This window comes from Drosophila sulfurigaster, chromosome 2R (genome assembly GCF_023558435.1).
Source record: "Drosophila sulfurigaster albostrigata strain 15112-1811.04 chromosome 2R, ASM2355843v2, whole genome shotgun sequence".
Lineage (NCBI taxonomy): Eukaryota > Metazoa > Arthropoda > Insecta > Diptera > Drosophilidae > Drosophila > Drosophila sulfurigaster.
The window spans coordinates 9,231,587-9,249,677 of NC_084882.1; the positions used below are offsets into that span (position 1 = coordinate 9,231,587).

The 18,091-nt window shown below is 36.4% G+C and overlaps 2 protein-coding genes across 2 annotated transcripts in view; one reads left to right on the forward strand and one right to left on the reverse strand.

The window, feature by feature from the left end:
- The window catches only part of LOC133836900 (zinc finger protein rotund), a 46,264-nt gene extending 34,311 nt beyond the window's left edge, over positions 1 to 11,953 (forward strand). The window contains 2 exon segments of the mRNA XM_062267495.1: positions 9,281 to 10,361; positions 10,428 to 11,953. Of these exon segments, the coding sequence (XP_062123479.1) occupies positions 9,281 to 10,361; positions 10,428 to 10,744 (1,398 nt within the window). The 3' untranslated portion in view covers positions 10,745 to 11,953.
- Positions 11,954 to 12,541: 588 nt separating this feature from the next.
- LOC133836901 (modular serine protease-like) lies at positions 12,542 to 17,982 on the reverse strand. Its single transcript, XM_062267496.1, has 4 exons — positions 17,838 to 17,982; positions 14,154 to 14,454; positions 13,029 to 14,093; positions 12,542 to 12,954 (listed from the first exon to the last, which is right to left on the reverse strand). Exons 1-4 carry the CDS (start codon positions 17,881 to 17,883, stop codon positions 12,663 to 12,665), a joined length of 1,704 nt encoding a protein of 567 aa, XP_062123480.1. The 5' UTR covers positions 17,884 to 17,982; the 3' UTR covers positions 12,542 to 12,662.
- Between the last annotated feature and the right edge of the window lie 109 nt (positions 17,983 to 18,091).

An 18,091-nucleotide genomic window follows, 5' to 3' on the forward strand; every position in this document is an offset into this window, starting at 1 on the left:
AGTTTGGGTCAATGTTGACGGCGACTGCTCCTTGTTGCTGTTGCTGTTGCTGTTTTTGTTGTCGTTGTTTTGGCGCTGCTCTGTCAGGTGGCTGCGACGCTGACAGCGCAGTCGCCATGGAGCGCGCAGCATTTGAATAGCGCCAGCAGCGACGCCGCCTATGCAACCAAAACTTTTTTTCTGCTTTTTTCTGTATGTGTGCGTGGCATTTTTTTGCCCGTTTAGTTTGTTGTTGTTGTCGCTGCTTTTTTTTCGAAGTCGCCGCTGCCAGTTTGTGTGTATGTGTTTGTGTGAGTGATTGTGTGTGTGTGTGTTAGCGCTCTCCCCTTTTGCTGTGTTGATGATATTGTTGTTGTCGCTCAGTCGGCCGGCGGCGGCCTTTAGTGAGCCGCCACCCACCCACTCACACACACACACACAAGTATATTTCGCTGCTGCTGCGTTTTGAAATGCTGGTGCGTTAGTGTTAGTGCGCGTTTTGTCTGTCTGGTTTGCCTGTCGATGCCGTCGCCGTCGCCGCCGCCGCCGCTGCCACTTCTGCAGCTGTGTGCGTCGCTTTGCATCTCTCCCAACTGTATGTGTGTGTGTACGACCCCCCAAAAATATATTGTTTCAGATTTTTTCATCATCGCTTTAGTTGAGTTTTTACATTGGTGACGGATCGTGCTCTCGGCTCGGCACGCGTTTCGCTCCACGACTCGACGCTCGATGCTCGACGGCTTGACGCTCACTGCTCGATAGGGCAAAGCGCGCGACTTTAGTTCAGCTGTGTGTTTTTCTGTGTGCGCAACATGTTCCTTGAGACGCCGCCAATAAAAGTAACAACAACCACATTCGCATTCTCGTCCACGTCCACATCCACATCACACACAAGCACAAGCACAATCGCAAGCACAACAAACAACGTGCAACGTCTTCGGCTCACATCGTTGTCGCCGCCATCGTCGATGTCGTCGCGCCAAGTTTAAGAAAAAGTAGCAATACCAACACATACAAAAAATATTACAAAAAAAAAAAAGAAAATACAAATAAAAATCACAAATAAAAGAAACAGAAACGGAGGCAAAACTTGAACTCGCACTTGACTCGGTTTTCCGTTTCCGGTAAAAAGTGTGCGCGCCTTTAGCATTTTTCCTTCTACGGCTGCCGCTGCTTCCTTTCGATTCAATTGCACTCCGTGTTTATTTATTGCTTCTACAGTGTTAAAAAAAAATGAGCAAACATAAACAAAGCATCTGTGTGTGTGAGCGTGGGTGCGTGTATCTTGAAGACACGCGAGTATCTAATACTTACATTGCAGCATCGTAACCATGACGCGCAAAAGCGTTAAGAAGAAAATCATGCCAACAAGCAAGCCAAGCAAGCCACCAAGCAGCTGGCTTTGTTTTCCTTCCTTCTGCATATGTGCCTGTTTCTCTGTCTCAGTGTGTGTGTCTGTGAGTGTTGGTTTGAGTCTGTGTGTGTGTGAGCATATAAATAATAAATTTTCTTCATCGCGCTCTCTGTGTTTGTGTTTATATGTGTGTGACTGCGGCATATCAGCTGTTCCTTGTGTTCAATATCAAGGTCAGATTATTCTCATCTCTTACTTACTTAGAATGCGAGTAGACGGAGCTTGCTCTCAAATGTTCCGACGGTATACGACAGCCTCTTCAATAAACTCGCAAATTTCTTATATTAAAATTGGGTTTTCAATAGACTCACAATAGTTCTAACATTAATAAGTCTATTTTAATACAGTTATTTTTAATATCCATTATTGTAAATTAATTGCTGAGGACAATTAAAAATATTGCGTTCAAAAGTTATGGCAAACTAGATGGATATCACCGAAGCTTATTTTCTATAATTTGTCTGCACTGATATTAATTTTCAACCTGTTTTTAAACAAGTTTAAATACAAAAATTTTTTTTCAGCCTTTAATGTATTGTTTTACTTTTTAGACTTATGAAAAATGCTATTGTTGTAAATTTATTAGCCAGACAAAATACGATTCGAAAGAATAACGATCAAAAAACTAACTTCTAAATAATATTTTTTTAAATGGAATATTATGGTATAATTACATTACATATATCTAAAAACAAAAATTAATATAGCAGTTAAAGAAGTTATACTTAAGGACATTCGCATTCAATTGAAAACTATAAAAAAGTTCTATCGTCTTTAAAAATATTTTTTAGTAAATAATTTTATTAACTTTTACTATAACCTTTTTATAATTGCAATTTTATAATATCAAACAAACTTAAATATTTTTGATGATTTTAAAAAAGTAATTTCCACAATTTTTTAGAATTACTTTTAATTAGTTCGATTATAGCTGAAAAAGGGAAAACAAGTAGACTTTTATTCGAGCGCACTCAGATAAAGCTTCGTTGTTAATTTTCTAAAATTTTTGTTTCTCATTTTCAATTGGATCAATAATTTAATGACAGCATTTTCTTGAGTTATCTTATATTTTAACAAGTTCTTCAAAACGAAAGAAGTTTTGATAACCGCTCATAGATCAGTAAAATTACTTCACTGGCCTTATTAAATAGTTTCACACTTTATTAAAAATCGTTGTGGTCATTTAGATATTTTAGAAATTGCGTTAACTTTTTTTGTTTGGTACACGGTCTAAAATTCAGAAAGTCAAAGCCACGTTGCATTTTGTATTACCATTCTCCTAACCTTGATACATGTTCTAAAACTGTATGTAGAAGATATACGACATGAACATTTTAATGCTTACACGGCATCGACTCCTACATCTATTTATATTGGCAATTTCAGAATGAGAAACGTGAGATTTCTAAACTTCATCTTAAAAAACAAGTAAGAAAACTTAAGTCCAGTGTGCTCGAGTTTGAGATACCCCCTACCCCTTTTCTAAAAAAGCAAAACCGTTTCTTTATCTCCCGATCGTGTGAAGTCTCTTAGATCTAGGTAAAAGAAAATATTTTTAAATCACAATGAAATAATCGCTTATCAATATTTGATATTTCATTTTATTTTACATTTAAGAAAACAGGTTGCAATGCGCATATGAAAAGTCTTTATATATACATCCACAAAAACAATAAATATCATAACTTAACCGGAAAATGAGAAAGTTGAAATTCAGAGTCTAAGTCGTCCCAAATTACTTAAAAAACTTATTTTAAAAGTAGTTTTTATGCATATCAGTAAAAAAAAAACTAAAAATATTGGTGTTAGGACTGATATGCACTATACGACAGCCGATATGATCAGCTGGAACTACGAGATTAAGTAGCTGCTGATAATAGCAATTTTGATCAAAACTTTTATGCAGAAATTATATCTGTCTTTAATTCACTGTTATATTTTTGCATTTCTTCATTGCACTGTTTTCTGCATTTAATTTTCAATGGTATCCTAAATTTCATGCATAAATTTTGAATATACGAGTACTTATATATTTTAATACCCTCTCTCCTTACGGTGGAAGGGTATTATATCTTTGTGCTTTCAGGAAATGTATGTAACAGGCGTCAAAAACCGAAACGATATAGTCATATCCTTCGGTCTGTCTATCCATTCAAACACCTAGATCTCAGAGACTATAACAGATTGTTACACGTCATACACAATAATAATACACTGTTTTGTGATAGCTGAGAATTTGATTTCGATTGGATAAAAATTGTTGAAGTTATTCAAGAAATGCTTTTCTAAGGCTAAATACTTACTGCAATCGAGTCTTGGTTGCTTTAGCTGACAGTGTGGTATATTTTATACTCAATGGTATATTTTGAATATAAATATCAATATATTAAATAAAGTCTTCGGTAGATTTTGATATTTTTGCATTATATAATTTTGGTAAATTTTAAGAATAATACCGCAGTGCTTTGCTTTTTTTTAAAAATGGGTTACGTGTATCTCACAGTCGAGCACACACTTTTTTTTTATACCATACTGTTCATACATTTACATATTTCGAATAAATTGTATTTTTGGTTCTGTGCACCTTTTCTGGATATACACTTATCAACAGATACAAAAATATAAAAGAATATCAGGTGAAATTTGAAGACTCGCAATTGTTCAATAAAATAATATCACAAAATATTATTTCAGTTAATTGAATTAAAATCAAAGATTTGATATTGCATATTAATTAATAATATATATAATATCAGGCTGTTACTAAGCTGAGGAATACCCCATATTGAGTGCACAATGTTGACATAATCTCAGGCTCGATTACGTCTCAGCCGCTTACGAAATGGTTAAACTGACCTCACACTAACACAAATTGATGCTGCTCGCTTTCGGCATTGCAACTGTGAGTTTTAAAAGCCATTCAAGCTTAAGCTAATTGGGTAGCCCAAACACCTGAGAATGAATTCGCGACAGCCAAAGCCTGGTGACGAGTCTCTAATATTGAAGCCTTGGCTAAAGTAAAGCTAGCATGATACTTGGGTCCAGGCTTGGGCATCTGGGTAACTTGATAGGCTGAGAAGATGCCCAGCAAGCGCCACACAAAAATACTTCAACCCGTTAATGAGCCAGCTGTTCACAGCTTCGCCACACCCCTGCGCCCACCCATACACACACACAGGCACACACACACGTACATACGTGCAGTGCAGAGCCTTGCGAGCCTTTGATGCGGCTTGGCCAAATTGAAAATCGCAAAGCGATCAGTTAATCAAAGGCAATTGCGGCGTTCACATCGTTGGCAGTCGCGAAGAGTGGTCGGCGAAATTGGGCGTATGCTGCGAAGAATAATATTACAATATAAAATAATCAGCAAATATATATTATTTTTAATTAAGGCAGAGCACGAAAATTAATTGCATATTTTAAGTGATGTGAAATTAATTAATGATTAGTTCAAACAAGCGTGGCCCCAAAAAGCCGCAGCAAATGTGAAATTAAATATCATTAAAATGCATAAGCAACAACTACAAAAAAAAAAAAAAAAAAAATAATTATTAAACGAACATAAAAAAATATTTGTGGATCATATGACACCCAGGCAATGCATATTTCATCAACTGACAATAAGTCTCATATAAGTTAACAACAACAACAAAATGCAAAGCAAACAAAAACCAACAACAACAAAACAGAACGGAAACATTTTTGTGATTTTGTGCAACTTAATAAAAAGTGCTAAAAAGTAGTAGTGTGAAAAAGCATTAATCAGCCAACAACAATTAAAAAATGTATGAATAATAAAAGAGCGGGCATGATTTTTTTAATACATTTTTCAATAATTAATAAAAAGGATAGTTTGAGTTTGGGTCACAAAATGTTGCCAAACCGCCAAATGTTAATTAGTTAAAAGGCCGAACTACGCCTTCACCCAAACAAACAAACACCCTCCCACACATGTATGCTATATACATATGCACACACAGTCATATAACAAAATGCATTCCCCACTTTTTCTATTTATTTTTTACATTTTTTAATTGTTTCTTTGTTAATTCAGTTTTAGGATTGGGTTGCATTATGTACATTAAACATAGGCATCAAGTACACTCTTGTATATTTATATATACACATTATGTACACATAATATGTCATAGTATATAAAAATGTGGGTGACTCATTCTTTAACTATTTTGCCTGTTTCCCACAGTACTCATCAGATTTAATAAATGAAATAGAAAGGGAAGATCAAAATTTATATGCTTGCTGTAATTTGTTCACAAATAAATATTTAGCTAACGAAGTACAACAAAAACTAAATGATAGACTAAGTAATATCCTTCATTTTAATTAGGATACAATTAATTTGCAATAAAAAAAAAACAATCATAATCAAAGTATTCTAAATATTATATATCTTGATATTTTCAATTGTTCTCCTAGGTCAACAATAATCTATTTCTTCTGCAATATACGCAGTATAGCTTTTCAAATTCCATAAATATAGAGTAGAAAGAAAATTATATAAAAATATTTATTACTATTACCCCATTACACCATCACAGTCTGGTCCACCTCCCCGATTTTATTGCCCATGTAGTTGTACAGATTTTCTGTATAATTTGTAAAAATCATCAAATTTAGCATATTTAAAACAGTTAATAACAGCTAATCAAAATTAGAATTATTATTTTTCGAATAATTGTTGATTGACGTAGCTTGAAGGCATAATAGTTAATTATATTTACTCTGGACATTTTTTTTATGAGACATAGTAAAGTTTCGAAATGATTCCCAAACTTCAAACATAATTGATTGAGGGCGAAAAGTGATATTAATAAAACATTAACTTCATTGCATATTTATTCACTAATTTTACTGTTTACCTGAGGGTTACCTCACTATTTCTTTAATTAATTAAATTTTATTCTCACTATTATATTTATTAAATCACTTTAACTTAAGGTATATAGTACATACTCGTAAAATATTATTAACAAACGAAGCGAACTCTCATTGTACACACATATGTACATATGTGTGCACATCTATAGAAAACCATTTATGGTTCACTCGTCTACAAAATATGACAAATATGCATACACATTTAGAACATTTATGTGGTCATTGTGTTTTGAAAATCTAACACGTAAAAATTGCTGTCAAGGTCAATGTCGTGAATAGCCAACGAAGTTGCACTTTTTATCTAAGCGCAACAAATAAATAAATGCTCGTATATGAGAGATACTGACACGGCGCGCCGTGTGTTCGAGTATTTTTATTCGTGCTTGTGTGCATCAAAAATCAACACTGGTGAACGTTGAAATATGCAACAAATGAATGAATTATTCGCTGCGCTTAGAAACAGGGAAACCCACAAAACGAAAACAAAATGGAGCAATGCAAATAAAAACAAAGAGGACTTTCACCTGACAAATACGCAGGATGTCTGCTGCTTGTCTGCGCTTCAATGACTTGCCCTCTAAACAACAAACAAAAAAAGGAGAAAAATAATACAAACAAAAAAATGAATGCCCTATAAAAACACAGACAGCCGGGGACAGGCAAACATTTACTGAAATAACGGATTTTATATAGGAAAAAATCTAATCGAAGCGATCCAAAACAAGCAAAGAAAACCCCGCATAGAAAAATAGTCAAATTGAAAAAGCTCACTCACAGCCGCAGAATGAAACCAGCCAGAAGCGAGGGACAGAGGCAGCAGCATAAAATCAGAAAAGTCAAATGCGTGGCGAGAAAAAATATTTCCACCGCCTGCAAAATGTTGGGGAAAAAAATGTCGACGTGCAGCGCAACGAAGCAATTGAAAATGCAAAATAAAAAGTTCGCAGTAAAAATGGCGTTAGATTTAGGACAAACAAAATAACAACTGGAAAAAAGAAAATCCCATCCAGTTGGCAGTGCAGCGAGTCGAGACAAACCGTTTTTGTGGTCTCGTCTCGCAGGTTTCCTACCTAAAAAAAACCATGGATAGAGAAACAAAAGAAATGTTTAAAACATATGCAACAGGCTATAGACAATTTTGATTCTTTAAAGTACAAATACTCGCTATAAAGGCATCTTTAACTTACATATTGAAATATTTTTTAATATCATAATTTGTTTTATTATATTCTTCATTAATTTCTGGTTTTAATTTACTATAATTTTATGGGAATTGCTGATAGATTTAATAGACTGAAAGGAATGTTTTAGAATATTTCTGATATCATACACTTTGTTTTAATTATGTTAAAATAAAGCAATCAAGAAAATTACTCGACTGTAAGATACCCGATACACATTTTTAATAAAATATACCGCAATTGCGTACTAAAAATACTGCGATATACCGAAAGCTATATTTTTGTATTTTGATACACTATTACATTTAAAATATACCATATGTGTAGATCACTTTAATTAAGACCAGGCAGCATCATTCCGCAAATATAATATTTAGGAAACAGTTTTGAAACTTAAGGACTAAGATCATACGTTCATACGGACGACAGACAGACAGGCAGACATACGAACAGAAGCACATGACAATATCTTGAACATGGAAGGACATGACACACATACCCTGTAGGCACAAAGTTATAATACCCTTCTACCTTACTGATTACGGGTATAAAAACATCTAATGAAAGGATGATACTTCGAATACTTCTACTTACTAATATTCTCTTGTCATTAATTTATTGAAAGCTCTGAGCAAATAAATTTAAAATATTTCTGCTTTAAGATAACAACTTTTAAATAAAAATGATCGGCGGTGTATTCACGTTTCTCAAAATAAAAAACATCTAAGTGAATTAAATATAAACCGTTTTAAAATCGACTAATTGAACAAGATATGGTCGTTGATTAAACCAGTGATATGTAATATCTTAAAAATAAAAGTTTGTGCTTAAATAATTTGAAAATAATCGAATAAAAAACCGAATAAATAACGTCCTTATAAATAAAAGTGAACAAATGGAGGGTCGTTTGATCGAGTATCGCCCGATTGGCGGTGGTCTCGACTACCATCACAATTCACCACTGATTGGCGAGATTCCTCCCGCAGGTGGGGACTACAGCCACGCCGTGCATCGCTCCATCGATCATCTGCGCAACAGTCTAAATGAGCGAGTGGCACTCGGACCACTTAGTGTATTCTCCAATACGCCGGATTTGCGAAGCTCAGTGCTGAGCTATAGCCAACAGCCGCATCCGCATTCGCAGCCTCATCCACATCCGCATCCTCAACCGCAGCAACAACAACAGCAGCCGCATCAACCACAGCCACAGCAACAACAGCATCAATATCACCTGAGTGGCGGTGGAGAGGCACTGCATCAGTCGAAGCCCAGCCTCGAAAGCAGCTCCACTCTTGCAGTAGCCGACGGCAGCAGCAGCAGCTCTAAGATGGTTAACGATGCCGTAGTAAGCAGCAGCAGCAGCAGCGTCGGAGGTGGTGGCGGAGGCGGCACAGGTGGAAGCGCCACCACAGCACCAACGGGCTCCACAAGGGGTCGCAAGTCCCGTATCTATCCGAATCCCAATCAGCACATTGTGGTGACCAGCAACAGCGTCGACAACGGCGGCATTCGAATGCAAAATGCCACGCTCAATGAACGCAATGCACAAAATCCAAATGCGAATCCCAGTTCGAATCCAATCGCGACCACAATTAGTGTTTCTAGCGTATCGAATGCGAATGGCATTTCATCCTCAACCAGTTCGCCGCATCATATGACACATGATGTGAAGGACAGCAAGGTGATGAAGGCATTTGGTTTAGGGACAATGCAAACAGCAGCAAATTTCCAAACTTAATCTCTAACATACCACGACCATATTTTATTTTGTTAACATTCAAATTCTCTCCTATATTCATTATAGATCTTCAGCTCGAAGGCGGACTTGCAGCTGCACACACAGATTCACATGCGTGAGGCGAAGCCATACAAGTGTACGCAGTGCTCGAAGGCATTCGCCAACTCATCGTATCTATCGCAGCACACCCGCATCCATTTGGGCATCAAGCCGTACCGCTGCGAGATATGCCAGCGCAAGTTCACCCAGTTGTCGCACCTGCAGCAGCACATACGCACCCACACGGGTGACAAGCCGTACAAGTGCCGGCATCCGGGATGTCAGAAGGCCTTCTCGCAGCTCTCGAATCTGCAGTCGCATTCGCGCTGCCATCAGACAGACAAGCCGTTCAAATGCAACTCGTGCTACAAGTGTTTCTCGGATGAGCCATCGCTGCTGGAGCACATACCCAAGCACAAGGAATCGAAGCACCTGAAGACGCACATATGCCAGTACTGCGGCAAATCGTACACCCAGGAGACCTATCTAACCAAGCACATGCAGAAGCATGCGGAAAGAACGGACAAACGGCCGCCAATCGCACCCGGCAGTGCGGCAGCCCTAGCGGCGGCTGCTGCTGCAGCTGGCGGCGGAGGCGGCAATCAGAGCAATGCCTCAGCTGGGGCCACAAGCAACTCGCAGCACCAGCGCAGCAATCTGGTATTGCCACCGGTTTCGATAGCGCCCAGCGATAATAGCTACTGGCCAAAGGTGAGTCCCGACTCGGCGGCAGCTGCTAATGCCATGGAGGTAATGCACCAACAGCAACAGCAACAACAACAACAGCAACAGCAACAACAACAACAGCAGCAACAACAGCAACAGCAACAACAACAGCAGCAGCAGCAACAGCAACCACATCATCATCACACGCAGCTAGGCGTACCACCGCAGCAACATGGCCCGCCACAGCAACAGCAGCAGCAGCAACAACAGCCGCAACATCATCACTCACAGCAGCAGCAACAGCAGCCACCACCGCAGCACACCATGGAGGCGCACTACGTGCAGCCAACGGCACCAAACACCGGCCAAAGCAATGGACATGCGCCAGAGCAACTGCAACCGCATCATCGCATTATGCCCGATCCCGTGCGTGAGGATATTGGTAAGGCATTTACTTCGAATTTAATCGTGTTTAGAGACAGCCGAGGTAACCTGATTCTTTTCACAGTATCGACACCCAGCACCGTTGGACCATATGATGCAGCATCGATAGCAAAAAGCACAAGCAACTCCGCTTTTACACCGATCAACTCAATGCCACCGCACTTAAACTCGCTGAGTCACCATCCGATGGCGCAGCGTCCCTATCTCTACGATGCCATCAGTTTCCCCAACAAGAATGTCAATCAGAACAATGCCAACGCCTTTCCCAATCAGCTGATCTCGCTCCATCAGATACGCAACTATGCGCATCAGCCGGCGGGTCTCATGGCGGGCGAGCATCTGCTCGGCGTTAGCGTTGGGCCTGGCAAGGATAAAGGATAGCTAACGTCGTACTTTTAAGTTGGCCAGCGCCCCGCCCCTTCTCGTTCTAGTTAGTTGCTTATGGTGATTCGAAATGTTATGCTACATATAGTATGGTAATGTATACAAACATACATATGTACTAACATATATTATATTGTGTTGACCGCCGATTTGTATGCAATACGGTGCCGTGCAGGCCCGTTACTTATGGTAGTTTCTACTTCCCGTATCGTTGGAGTCGCCCATCCTGTACAGTATTAATTTGTAGTTAGTCCATATAAGTGAAACATACACATACACACACGCACACATTCAACTTAAATGTAGTACTCTTTTAATCATTTTGATACGCATTTTGTTAAGCATATTCTATTGTAAATTGGTAAGAATACGTATTACTTATTCTAATTTAACAACTACACCGTCCAATTTAATTTACATCAATTTATAACACAGCATTGATATTAGTTATCATTCATTTTTGGGTACTCTGATTTCGGATAAATTGCTTAATTTCTTAGCTTCCTTTTAACAAATACTTTTGCTTCTATTAATTTCTTTGTCATAAACCTTAAAGTCTTGAAATTTATGCAACACCATCTCTGACCTCCCTTTAACATTATCTTTACCTTTATATATAAATATATATATTTATTTTCAAAATGCTTTCTGATTGATTTCTTTTCGTCAACTTAAATTCTAATTAAACCATGAATTCTTTCATTTATTACATACTAAATTCTATGGAAATGAAGCTATCAAAGTACCCCATATCTGTGTATTGTTTATTTCTTCAATGGTAATAACAATCGACAATTGATGCTCAAAACTCCTATATTAAAATTGTACATACATATATTTAGCTCGGATGTTCATAAGATATAGTTTTATTTCATTCACAAACAGATCTCGCAGTCAAGTCGAAAATCAAAAATAATTCAAATCAAAGCTACTGCAAACTACAAATGATATGTACATATAAAACTATTAAGGTTAGAGCTGGCAGAATATGAAAAGAGTAAATTAAATTTATTTAACATACGTGTATCGTATTGAATACAGAAATTTCTATAAGAAATTTTTAAATGTAAAAACATATTTGACATCAAGTATCGAAAATAAGAAACACACGGTTGATGATTAAAATTTGCATGTGTTTTATAAACTACTGAAACTTTGCGATAGATTAAAAGCAAATAAACTATTTTGAATTAAGCTAAAAAAAAACTTAAATACTATTACTAAAACTGGAAATGTAAGCAAGCAAAATTTAAGGAAAAGAGTAAAAAAGTAAAGGAAAACTGTTAAAGTAAATATTTTTGGTAAGACTGAAGTGATCAAAATTAAAAAAAACACAAGAAATAAAAGAACGAAATTTAAACGCAATTAAAAGTTTTTACTTAATTGTAGGACGGAATAAACTAAATATTTACTAAGAGAAATCAACTGTATGTGTCCTAAAATTCATACTAAGTGTCAGTAATTCATTATTACAAGTAGAACGGCATTCAAATGTATTGTATTACGAAATGAAAGCTTAATTGAAATTTAAAATAGTTAGACTCTAATTCCAAATTCTCAATGTAAAATAACAATTTTAAAAAATTAAGAAAGCATCTTCAAACAAAAATAAAACCCCAAAACAGACATACAAATCGAAACCGAAGTAAAAAATACCATTAAAATTGAAGACAATTTAATGAATGAGCATAGCAAATGAAAGTCAGATACAGGAGTGAACGCAGAATGTATCAAACAGTTGAAGCAAAAACATCAGTAAACAGTGTTGAAAATAAATAAAACTAATTAAATATATCTCGTACATACATACTTATGTAATTGCCAATATTAGATGTGTATGTGTGTGTTTTAGTTAATGTAAATTGACATTTATTTTTAGCTCTAAAATCGAAAAATAATAAAGTGAATTAAATGTTCAAAAAATGTTTTCGCTGTCTTGAATAGTTTCGCCGATCGCTTTAGCAAATGCTTCCACATTGTAACTCATCGCATTGCTGACTACAAGATGCGTTAAACTATATTTATCGTTGTCCGAACCTTTGACCACACTTTCCCCCTTCTGGAATTCACTGAAGTCACCAGGGGACTCAAGAGCAACCTTCTCTTCGCTTACACTTGTATCGAAGCAAATGGGTCTAACTTTGGCGCCAAACTGGAACGGCTTGACGAGGATAATTAATGCGGCTTGGGGAACTTTAGTTTCAGGCCTATATTTTGTGTAAAGCAAATGATATAATAATAATAAGCAAAGTAAATGATCCATGCATCATTTTGAACTTACTGTGTAACTGTGTTAATGTCCGCAATGAAGTGTATCATGTAACCATGGTCATCAGATTCCTTGTAGCTGACATTGTAATCACCTTCAATAACCGAGTAAAATAACCTGCCGTCGTCCTCTTTGGGCCTGCTATCAAAACACGATATGGCCGTGAGTACAACATATGGTGAAAGGATTGTGCCTGAACATTTGAAGTTATATGTGTTATCGCGTGCAGAGGCGCGTACAAATAGGCTGACTTTCCAAGGCGTAACATTCGGATGATGTTTTGACTTAATGCCACAAATCGCTTCACATTTGGGGTTCACTTCTTTCATGCTCCACGAACCATCGTCATCGCAGATATGTTTGCCCATTTGGTTAGCATCGTTAAATGCTTCGAATCCAGGAGCACAAGTTACTCTCAGCTCTGTATCCAAAATGTGGGCATCAGTTTTGCAATCATTTAAACCTGAATTCCCAATGCATTGTGTTGAATAGCGAGGATTGCGTATCATGGGACTTTGGTCGCAACGTCGCACACATCTAAATAAATCGGACCATGCATTCTCTTGATCATCATCATTACCAACACATCTATTGATACCCGAATTAAAGTTCTCGTATCCTTCTCTACAATTCACAACCACAACTGTTCGGACCGGAACTTCACTATTTGGTTTATAGCTAATATCCGTGAAGTAATCAGTAGCATACATTCCAGTCTGTTGGGGCAATTTACATCCACTTTTCTTCCAAACATTGTGTTTGGGTGGAATTATCGAAGTTTTATCCTTTGGTAGTTGGGTTGGCACTGCGTTATTTTCTAAATTTACTGGTGGATCGCATATCTCGGGAATTTCATCACTTCCATCGGCACAATCAACCTGGCGATTGCACAAACTCTTTTTTTGAATACAGGCGCCGTTTTCACAACGAAATGATTTAGCTGGACATAATGTTGAGGAGCATAGTTCATGTTTTTCATCTATCTCGTTTGAACAATCTGTAACACCGTCACAAATCTGACTCCACCTCAAGCATATATTTTTAGACTTTACCTCGCAGGAGAGACCATAAAGCTCACTAAGGAAATTAACGTTCAATTTACATTCAGAAATGTAATTGGTATTAATATTAACTTACCTGCAATCACCTCGAAGTTCGTCAAGGAGTACATTCATGCTTGTCTCATTAGCACACAAAAATGTATTTTCATCGCTGTTATCCCAACAGTCTTTAACGCCATCACACTGCTTGGCTTTGGCCACACAGCCACCATAGTTACATCTGAACAGATCATCATTCTCACAAATTGATGCATAGCAAGCCACGAAAGTCTCGTCACTGCCATCAGCACAGTCCTTTTTTCCATTGCACTTCAACGCATCATTAATGCAAGTTCTGTCCGAGCAAGTAAATTCCTTGTCTGAGCATTCGGCATGAGCTGCACACATATATAGAAAAATAATGCGAAAATTATAAAAAGTCAGTGAGAGAGTAGGGAAATTTCTATATTATTATATTATATCTAATATCTATTTTCTATTACTATTTTTTCGTTAGTTGACTTGCTACCGGACAGCACCGTGAAGTAGACCCTCGATACCAAGGGAATACAGAAAGGATTATGTATTGTCAAACTTGAGTTTTGAAAACGATAAAAAGATATTCAAATCATTCGTATCCTCAATACGCTCAAAAGGTTTTGCATATAAAATATAAGTATTTTTAAAAGACAAAAATGAATTTACTGCAACTAAGATTCAATAAATTAATTTTACACCAAGATTAAAAGCTGTCAATGTCAGATTTCAATCAGTGATGGGCTGGATTTTTACATTTAAATAGCCAGATATCCAATTAATAAAGTGGTTTTGAAATAACTACTGATCAAGTTTATGAAGTAAAAGACAATTTTTAACAGAATCCAAAGCATTACTGAAAGCCTTAAATTACCAAGGATGTGGACTGTATTAAGTTTGTGGTTCTATGTAGATATATATTTTATAAAACTATATTGAGGGAGGAGATAATGGATTTACAAAAATGTTGTAATTGTACTGTTATTGTGTCTCAATAATTCTCTTTAATTTATAACGTTAGAAATATTTCCTCTTTCATAAAATTAATCTTTTCAGCAACTTAGATAAAAAGATTGTATGAAAGATTTAAAGAACTTCACCACAATGCTTAAGCACATAAGCTGAAACTCCATCAGGAACTGGGATAAAGTCGACTTTGTGCTATTTAAAATATTTAATTTTGAACTGTTGGTAATTATGGGTTCCCGAATTGAGTTATCTCTTTAGAAAAGTCAGGTTATTTGAAAAAAAAAAGTTATGGATTGACTTATGTCGGCGGAATTCGCCGTCTACAACTCACAAGAGAATTATTGGAACATTCTTTATTATAGACAGATTGCGAAATGGTGTAGCAAATGTAGTCAATGAAAATAACAGTTTCCCGAAACTTCTTTTAACTTTTGACATTTTATTTTAAAGATATGCCATTTCCCGTGTCAACCAAACAGGTTGGCTTGACATGCGTGGTTTACTTAATGGAACGCATAAATCAAAAATTTGTTTTTTAAAAAACACTTTTACTGTGCTATTCATCTTCTCAGTTGCAAGCAGTCGGTATTCGACAAGAGCCGAGACAGCCAAGTAAAGTCAGTCTTTGAAAACTGGCGCACGCGTTTCAACCTAGATGGGGCTGGCCGCTCTACCAACACTTCCAATATAAGATGATAGGGGTCTTAAGGAGAGTATATTGGTTTAGAGCGGCAGATAGAAGTACTTCTTGTCAATAAATTGTACTGATTAAACTAATGAAATCAATAAACAAATTTATTTTTGTAAAAAAAAAAACAGATTTCATTAATAGGATAGCCAAGAAGGTAATTTAAACAAGTAAGAAAGTTACAGTTGAGTGTCCTCACCTGTGAGATACCCGCTACCCATTTTGAATAAAAGCAAAATATTGCGGTATTTTTTTTTCAAAATATACCAAAAATACAAAAATACTAAAAATATTCCAAATCGAATATTTGTTATTCTATTTAGTACCATATTCAAAATATACCATAGACGGCATAATACTATATACCAGATTGTCGGCCAAAGCAACTAAAACCCCAAGTAAGTAGGCGGTTTTGCCCATGCAAAAGTATTTCTTTAATAACTTCTACAATTTGTATCTGATCGCAACCAAATTTTCAGGAATCACAATTACTATAGTTATTATTGTACATTTCAATTCGATTTGATTCGTGGCACAAATTTGAAACAAACTTGTTCTGCGTGCAAACATAACAAATGCTGTCGAAAAAAAAAATTATACCTCTATCTCTTATAGTTTCTGAGATACAGTGTTTCATACGGATAGACGGACAGACACACAGACGGACATGGCTAGATCGTCTCGGCTATTAATGCTGATCAAGAATATATATACTTTATAGAGTCAGAGATGCCTCCTTCTACCTGTTACATACATTTCCTGCCGGCACAAAGTTATAATCAGACATCGTCAAGGGTGGCAAATTTCGATACTCAACTCACACCCACACATTTTTAAGTGCCGGTGCTACTTAGCACTCACAAACCGAGAGATACACACTTACTCAAAATCATGTGAGTACTGCGAGTGTGAGTGTGTTCTTCGTGCACCCGATCATTTTAGCACTCGTGACGAAATGGCTTGAGTCTTATGAGTATCTGCTCAAATTCTGAAAAACTCCCGAGGATTTGCTCAGACACTCGAGTGCCTGATCAAATCCTCGGGGTTTTTCCCCCACCACCCCTATTAATGCTTGTGTGTCGCGGCTCGCGGTTAGATCTTATGACTTTTGCTTTGTAAATGATTTTTGCCTGTTTTTACTTTAACAAATGGTCAAAGAAAACATCAGATGGTTTTTCCTGAAATTTATGGAAACTTATAACTTATAATACCCTGTGGGTAGCGGGTATAAAAATATAAAATATAATTTTCGACTTAAAGTACAATATTCTAAAATACTCTGCCTATAAATGTATGTAACATGCAGAAGGAAGCCTCTCCGACGAAGAAATACTTTTGTATGCGCTTTTGCAATACGCCTACTTACGGTTCTTAGTTGGCTTGGCTACCAGTCTGGTATATTTTGCACCCTATGGTATATTTTGAATGTAGTACTACATGAATATATCAAATATAGCCTTTGTTTTTTTTTTTATTTATATTTGGAATTTGGAATATTTATAAATTTATTCCGCACTGTTTAGCTTGTCATTAAAAATGGGTTGTGGGCTCTTATTTGTTTCTATTGCACAGCAATGTTCATTGAACTTTGACATAAAATCTATCAATATATAATTTTCTGAATTAATTTATGTAGATTTACAGTACCAAACACAAATACATACATATACATACATACTGATAGTAGAAACCTGCATTAGGCGGATTACTCTAAGCGGACCCTTTTTCAATGGCAGATAGCACACACAGTGAAAACTCTCTTGATTAAACACTCGACGATACATTTTTGTACGCTCTAAGTGAGTGTCCGTTTAAAAATTACAGAAATCTCCACTCTATTGCTTTTACGACACTTTTTTTTTAGAAAAAATATGTACTTTTTAAACCGACACTCACTTAGAACGCACAAAAGAGTTTTCACTTTGTTTGCTATCTCTGCAGGGTCAGGGGTCATTATGTAAATGCATATGTATGTGAAGGTTTTACTTCATGTATAATTTGCCACGTTAAGATTTATTAATTTATATTTAAATTATTTTGTAAATTAGTTTATTATTCTTGTCTAAATGTTTTGAATATTTTCCTTACCAAATCGGCTTCCAGCCAATACCGCTAAGACTAAAATTAATAACATTGCTATCTATGTATTTGTAGCAACGACAATTTTGTTCGTACTGATAACCCGCTGAAGCTGAGCGCTGAACTGAGTGCTTCCAATGTCTAGTCAATACTGATCTCGGTGCTGAACAAGAATTATCGATTACTTTTCCTTTTTTGAAAACACAAATCCAAATACGTAGATTAATACTAGCATGTGGGCAAAATGTGTGCATTCTACACAC

Excerpts from the sequence above, each read along its gene's own strand:
- LOC133836901 (XM_062267496.1), bottom strand. The coding sequence starts at position 17,883 with ATGTTATTAATTTTAGTCTTAGCGGTATTGGCTGGAAGCCGATTTG. Across the intron at positions 14,455-17,837 it reads ATTGGCTGGAAGCCGATTTG|CTCATGCCGAATGCTCAGAC; the intron begins GTAAGGAAAATA and ends ATATGTGTGCAG. Across the intron at positions 12,955-13,028 it reads GACATTAACACAGTTACACA|GCCTGAAACTAAAGTTCCCC; the intron begins GTAAGTTCAAAA and ends CACAAAATATAG.